The following is an 8,131-nucleotide window of genomic DNA, read 5'->3' on the forward strand; positions in this document are numbered from 1 at the left end:
CAAAAGAACCCTATCAACAATGGGTAAAGAAAAGAGTCCAAGAAATCAAGCTGCCTTTCCACAATACAGCCTCAAATAGTCAGGAAATGCCTGAACCTATCCTTGTTGCAAATGAAGAGATAGAAGAACTCAAAGCATCATTGCTAAAATCTGAAGAAGAGAAAAAAGAGCTACAAGCGAGATTAGAAAAAGTCTCTCAAGAGAACGACAACTTAAGATCAGAAAACACTTGTAAGAGTCAGTTATTCGAGAGAAGCAACAAGAGGTTGAAAGTTGAAAAAGGAAATAAACTTGACATACAAGATTGTTTAAGAGGCGCAAATGAAGAGTTAGATGTGCGAAGGCAAGAAAGGAATGCAGCTATTGAAGAAGCCTATATGTGGAAGCAATTGTGGACAAAATCAGCAAGCTCTGAGAAGAACATAAAAAATGAGTTTGAAGATTTAAAGAAACAACTGAAAGAAATGGTAGATCAATATGAGAATCAAGTAAGGAATGAGAGGCAACAGAAGGAAGAAATCGAAGAATTACTCTCAAAACACCAAGATGCACTAAAAGCAGAAATGGAAGCTTCTAGTGAGTTGAAGAATTACATTGATTATCAAGAAAAGATCTACAATGACTTGAAGGATGAAACCATATACTGGGAGGAGCGTTTCATGGTGTTGCTTGGGCAATTGAAGAACCAAGAGATTTATAAAGAATTGGAAGATAAAGGCAAGCATTGGAAAGATTGCTTTTCGAAATTGGCAATGCTAGCTAATCAGGCAATCATAAAAATTCCAAAACATCTAAGAGAGATTGATGCAGTAATGCATCCACTCAACACTCCAATCAAAGTCTACAAGTTCGTCGAATATTGCAAACATTTAGTAGAAGAATTGGAGGAGAAGATTGGTTGTCCTCTTGAAAAAGATGATTGAAATACAATAGTCGATGTAGCTTTTTAATTTAAAGGCAATGTACTTTTTTTTCTCATCAATGAAGGATTTGCTATTTTGTTTATCGATTCTCATATTCTTCTTTCATTAATAATTCGTGCAAGACTTATGATTCCCCAACATCCAAAAAAATAAAAAATGATTGCATTTTCATTCCATTCATGTTTAATGCATACTCATAATAATTTTTTTTTTTTATTTTAAAAAAAAACATAGAAAAAATCAATAAAGCTGTTTCCCCGACACCCTTATCGGACTCGTGCAAACTCGAAGATCATGGAAGAACTTGAGCAAAATCAAGAGGTGATGAGAATAGATGTCAACCAATTGAAGGACAAGGTTGATCAAATCTTAGAAGCTATACAAGCTTTGTCAAGGAAGGGGAATACTGATGAGAATCCTCCGGCTGCAAATGAAGAACACCAAACCACTCCTTCTCACCCACCAGGCTTTACCCCGACTACCCAGCAACCTCGTACAACAACTATACAATTTCCTATGTACGGTCTTCCACCCGGTTATACTCCACCCTTAGTCGTCAACCCCATGGAAAACAACCCAAACCACTTAAACCCCCAAAACACTCAACCCTCAGAAAATATTCCATATATTGCACCCCAAGTACCCCATTTCGATACTAATGGAAATTGGCATCAACCTCACATTGGGGATGATACACAATCAAAGGAAAAATTCCATGTCTTGGAAGAGCGAATAAAAGCTATTGAGGGGTATAATGTTTATGGCCTTGAAGCTTTCGATATGTGTTTGGTTCCTGATGTGACTATCCCTGCCAAATTCAAGGTTCCTGACTTTGAAAAATACAAGGGCAACACATGTCCTAAAAATCATCTAACTATGTATTGCAGAAAAATGGCATCTCATGCTCATAACGATAAACTTCTCATTCACTTCTTCCAAGACAGTTTGAGTGGGGCATCGTTAAGTTGGTATATGCATCTTGAGCGAAATCAAATTCGTTCATGGAAGGACCTAGCTGATGCCTTTTTGAAGCAATACAGGTACAACGTTGACATGGCCCCTGATAGGATGCAATTGCAAAATTCACTGAAAAATGACAACGAAGCTTTCAAAGAATACGCACAACGGTGGAGGGAAATGGCCTCACAAGTAGAACCCCCATTATCTGAAAGAGAAATGGTTGGTATGTTTATGGATACTCTCCAGTCGCCTTTTTATGACAAGATGATTGGGAGTATGTCATCAAACTTTTCTGACCTTGTCATGATAGGAGAAAGGATAGAAAGTGGGATGAGGAGTGGCAAGATCGTATGTGCAGCAACTAGCGTGAAACGACCCCAGACGACATTCACAAAAAAGAAAGAAGGAGACACTAACGCTGTAATGGTAAACCCCAGAATCTCTTATTTTCCACCCATCAATTCTTATCGACCCCCAATTTTCCAGCCCCCGATACCACAAAATCCTTACACCCCTTATCCATATGTGGCCGCAACCACACAAGCTTCATTCCCTCAATATCACCCTTCAAGACCACCTTTTTATCAACCACCACCTACCGCATTTTCCCCACAAAATCAATACCCAAGCTCAAATCACTACAGACCACCTGTCAATCGAGAAAAAAGGATAACTCGTTTTGATCCAATTCCCGTCACGTATAGCCAATTGTTGCCCCATTTACTTCAAAATTCAATGGTAGTCATAAGACCAATGAAACCTCTTGAACCACCATTTCCAAAATGGTATAATCCAAATGCCAAATGTGAATATCATGCAGGAGCCGTTGGGCATTCCATTGAAGATTGTCAAGCCCTAAAATCTAAAGTGCAAGAATTGATTAATGCAAAATGGCTTACCTTCAAGGAGGACAATCCCAACATAGGGAGCAATCCTTTGCCAGGTCACGGGAACGCCTCTGTGAATTTCATTGAAGATGGGATAGACCAACATGCAGTAGATGGTCATGTGTTCACCATGGGGTCGTGTGTGGAAAATAATATATCTTTCCCAAAACCATTGGAAATTCTTTACAAAAAAGAGAATCTTAAGTCAACTCATAACAAGCCAAATGCAATAATTGTCCAAACACCAATCCCGTTTCCTTATGGAAATACCAAGGCAGTACCGTGGAAATACGAAGTCACATCCCACTTGGCAGATCATCAACCAAGTGATGATTGTGAACCTAAAGGAACTGAGGTCACTAACATCTCAGGGATTGGTGGAATGACTCGGAGTGGTCGAGTATACACTCCTGAGCAACTTAGGAAAAAAGAGGTTAATGGAGAAAAAGGAAAAGAAGATATGTATCATACCATAAAAGGACAAGAGATCAGTAAAAAGACGGTGTCTGAAGAAGAAGCTAGTGAATTTTTGAAGTTTGTCAAGCAAAGTGAATATAAGGTGGTGGATCAGCTAAATCAGACCCCTTCCAAGATATCAGTTCTCTCCTTGTTATTGAATTCTGAAGCACATAGAAGGGCACTGATGAAAGTTCTAAACGAAGCCCATGTTACTCACGATATCACTGTCGATCAGTTTGATGGAGTTGTCGGTAACATCACTGCTAGTAGTTGCCTGAGTTTTAGTGATAATGAATTACCAGCTGAAGGGACAGAGCATAATAAGGCACTGCACATCTCTATGAGGTGTCACGATCACATTCTTGCACGAGTGCTAGTAGATAATGGTTCATCATTAAATGTCATGCCTAAATCAACACTGTCAAAGCTATTTGTTGAGGGAGCCTGTTTGAAGCCTAGTGCTTTGGTGGTGAAAGCGTTTGATGGATCTAGAAGACAAGTGATTGGTGAGATTGACCTGCCAATTCAAATCGGACCCCACATCTTTGGGATAACCTTCCAAGTAATGGATATTAAACCGGCGTACAGTTGTCTTTTAGGGAGACCATGGATTCATGCTGCTGGAGCAGTGACATCCACTCTCCATCAAAAGCTAAAGTTTACAGTGAACAATAAGCTGGTAATAATATATGGGGAAGAAGATATGATAGTAAGTCATTTATCTTCTACAGGCTACATTGAAGACACGGAGGAAGCCATAGAGACTTTCTTTCAAGCATTAGAAATTGCCAATGTTGTCTTCATGGGTGAAGGATATCGTTTAAAAGAACCAAAACAATCTACCATATCATTGAAGTCTACCAAATCCATGTTAGAAGGAGGAGTTTTTCTCAATTTGGGGAAGTTGATAGAAATACCAGAAAAGAACAATAGGTACGGGTTGGGATATGTACCTACTCAAGCTGATGAAGAAAAGGCTGCGAAGGAAAAAAGAGAAAACAAGGTGACTCGTCGAGAAAACTGGATACCGAATTCACAGAAGATTCCTATTTGTGACATTCGTCAAAATTTTCAAAGCGCCGGAATAATATATGCTGATCAGGTGGCTGTTGCGGAAGAGGATCATGGTGATGATGATACCCTCAAGCTAGTGTACCCTTGTCCTCCAAACACCAATCTCAACAATTGGAAGATCATCGAGTTTCCCGTGTTTGTTAATTCATGTTCAAAGTAATTATGTATTTTTAACTCCTTTTGCTCTGCCCAAGGCTATAAGGATAACTAATTAGGGCATATGTATTTCAATTCCGTACTTATTATCAATAAATGCATTTTTGAATTCTCCAACTGGTTTTGTTTTGTTTTGTTTTTTTTCTCTCTTTTCTCTTTCTTTTGGCAATCTTTATTCATATATATATTTTTTTCTTTTTTTCTTTTAAACAATGCAGAGTCGAAAATGAATATGTTGAAAATAACAGCGCTAGAACCATTTCTTGTAACTTTGAACGTCTGATTAATCATGCCGATGAGGATTGTGAAGACGATTGTGAGCTTCCCCCAGAACTAGAAAGCTTAATTGAACGGGAAGCTAAGATAATCCAACCCTATCAAGAACCTGTTGAGGCGATCAATTTAGGGACTGGGCATGATAAAAAAGAAGTTAAAGTTGGTATGTCTATGAAAGAAAGTGAGCGAGAAAAGTTGGTTAAACTTTTAATTGATTATGTGGATGTCTTTGCATGGTCATATCAGGATATGCCCGGGTTAGATACTAACATAGTTGAACACAAGCTACCACTAAAACCTGAATACACTCCAATTAAACAGAAGTTGAGAAGGATGAGACCTGATATGTCGCTTAAAATTAGAGAAGAGGTCAAGAAGCAATTTGATGCTGGTTTCTTAGCAGTAGCAAAATATCCTCAATGGGTGGCTAATATTGTACCAGTTCCAAAGAAAGATGGAAAGGTTCGAATGTGCGTTGATTATCGGGATTTAAATAAAGCTAGTCCTAAAGATGATTTTCCTCTACCTCATATTGATGTCCTAGTGGATAGCACTGCTCAATACTCTCTTTTCTCCTTCATGGATGGTTTCTCAGGGTACAATCAAATCAAGATGGCTCCCGAAGATATGGAAAAAACTACGTTCATCACACAATGGGGGACTTTCTGCTATAAAGTGATGCCATTTGGATTGAAGAATGCCGGGGCAACCTATCAAAGAGCAATGGTAACCTTGTTTCATGACATGATGCATAAGGAAATAGAGGTTTACGTGGATGATATGATCGCAAAATCTCGAACTGAAGAAGACCATGTTGTTAACCTTCAAAAGTTATTTGAGCGACTAAGGAAGTTCAAACTTCGTTTAAACCCTGCTAAATGCACATTTGGTGTAAGATCAGGCAAATTACTTGGGTTTATCGTTAGTCAAAAAGGGATAGAGGTGGACCCAGATAAAGTAAGAGCAATACAAGAAATGCCGGCTCCACGCACTGAAAAAGAAGTTCGTGGCTTTTTGGGTAGATTGAATTACATTGCAAGGTTTATATCGCACCTCACCGCTACATGCGAGCCGATTTTCAAATTGTTGCGCAAAGACCAAAAGGTTGAATGGAATGAGAATTGTCAAAAAGCTTTCGAAAAGATTAAGCAGTACTTATCAAAACCTCCCATCCTAGTGCCCCCTGTTCCTGGGAAACCACTTATTATGTACTTAACAGTACTTGACGAGTCAATGGGCTGCGTACTGGGGCAGCATGATGAATCTGGTAGGAAAGAACATGCTATTTATTATTTGAGCAAAAAGTTCACCAGTTGTGAAACAAGATATTCACTACTTGAACGAACATGTTGCGCATTGGCATGGGCTGCTCGTCGGTTGAGACAATACATGTTATGTCATACAACTTGGTTGGTGTCTAAAATGGACCCAATTAAGTACATCTTTGAGAAACCTGCTCTTACTGGAAGGATCGCCCGTTGGCAGATGTTGTTATCAGAATACGATTTGGTATATGTTACACAAAAATCCATCAAAGGAAGCGCACTAGCAGAGTACTTAGCCCATCAACCGGTAGAAGATTATCAATCAATGCAGTGTGAATTCCCCGATGAAGACATAATGAATTTAGTTGAAGAGATTGAATCATCTGATAAAGAAAAGTGGAGGTTGGTGTTTGATGGTGCTTCTAATGCGTTAGGGCATGGAATTGGAGCCATTTTGATTTCTCCAGAAAACCAGTTCACTCCATTTACGGCTAGGTTGTGTTTTGATTGTACAAACAATATTGCTGAATATGAAGCATGTGTTATGGGCATTAAAGCGGCTATTGAATCAAATGTAAAATTTCTTGAGGTATATGGAGACTCATTGTTGGTCATCCATCAGACGAAAGGAGATTGGGAAACGCGAGATTCTAAATTGATTCCGTATCACACCCATATCAAAGAATTGACAGAACAATTTGAGAAGATTACTTTTCACCATATCCCTCGAGAAGAAAACCAGTTAGCTGACGCCTTGGCCACTTTGTCGTCAATGTTCAAAATAACCACTAATCAAGACGTGCCGGTCATAAAGATTCAACAAAGAGATAAACCTGCATATTGCTTATCAATAGAAGAAGAGTTGGATGGCAAGCCGTGGTTTTATGACATCAAATCATATGTTAAGAATAAGGAATATCCATTGGGTATTTCAGAGAACGACAAAAGGGTTTTAAGGAGATTGTCAATGAATTTCTTCTTGAATGGTGATGTGCTTTATAAGAGAAATCATGATATGGTTCTCCTCAGATGTGTGGATAAAGCAGAAGCGGGGAAAATTATCCAAGAGGTTCACGAAGGTTCTTTCGGAACTCATGCAAATGGGCACACAATGGCTAGAAAAATCTTAAGGGCTGGCTACTACTGGTTGACCATGGAATCCGACTGCTTTAGTCACGTAAAGAAATGTCACAAATGTCAAATCTATGCTGATAAAATACATGTACCACCCACTTCTTTGAATGTTTTAACATCACCATGGCCATTTTCAATGTGGGGAATGGATGTTATTGGACTCATCGAGCCTAAGGCTTCAAATGGACACCGGTTTATCCTAGTAGCTATTGATTATTTCACAAAATGGGTTGAAGCCGCTTCTTATGCCAATGTGACGAGAAGTGTGGTTGTCAGATTCATCAAAAGAGAATTGATTTGTCGATATGGATTGCCAAATAAGATAATCACTGATAACGCGACTAATCTGAATAACAAAATGATGAAAGAGTTGTGTGATAATTTCAAAATTCAACACCATAATTCTTCTCCATATCGTCCGAAAATGAATGGGGCTGTAGAAGCAGCAAATAAGAATATCAAGAAGATCATACAGAAGATGGTGGAGACATATAAGGATTGGCATGAAATGCTTCCCTTTGCATTACATGGCTATAGAACCTCTGTTCGTACCTCAACAGGGGCAACTCCTTTCTCATTGGTGTATGGAATGGAAGCGGTACTTCCCATCGAAGTCGAAATTCCCTCAATCAAAGTCCTGATGGAAACAAAACTAGAAGAGGCAGAATGGGTTCAATCACGATATGACCAATTGAATCTCATAGAAGAAAAAAGAATGATAGCTTTGTGTCATGGTCAACTATATCAAAAAAGACTCAAAAAAGCTTACGAGAAAAAAGTCCGTCCTCGAGAGTTTCGAGAAGGAGAATTAGTGTTGAAGAAAATATTGCCCATAAAAAAAGATTCTCGGGGAAAGTGGACTCCGAACTACGAAGGACCATATGTTGTGAAAAAAGCTTTCTCTGGGGGAGCTCTAATACTCGCAGAAATGGATGGAGATGAGCTTCCACTTCCAGTAAACTCAGATGCAGTCAAAAAATATTATGCTTAAAAAAAA

General features: G+C 38.9%; 1 protein-coding gene across 1 annotated transcript; it reads left to right on the top strand.

Moving 5' to 3' along the window:
• The first annotated feature begins 1,263 nt into the window (after window positions 1–1,263).
• Window positions 1,264–8,125, top strand: LOC140919440 (uncharacterized). Its single transcript, XM_073365454.1, has 2 exons — window positions 1,264–4,457; window positions 4,616–8,125. Exons 1-2 carry the CDS (start codon window positions 1,440–1,442, stop codon window positions 8,123–8,125), a joined length of 6,528 nt encoding a protein of 2,175 aa, XP_073221555.1. The 5' UTR covers window positions 1,264–1,439.
• Window positions 8,126–8,131: the final 6 nt, after the last annotated feature.

The sequence above is a fragment of the Cicer arietinum genome, chromosome 2, assembly GCF_000331145.2.
Source record: "Cicer arietinum cultivar CDC Frontier isolate Library 1 chromosome 2, Cicar.CDCFrontier_v2.0, whole genome shotgun sequence".
Taxonomy (NCBI): Eukaryota; Viridiplantae; Streptophyta; class Magnoliopsida; order Fabales; family Fabaceae; genus Cicer; species Cicer arietinum.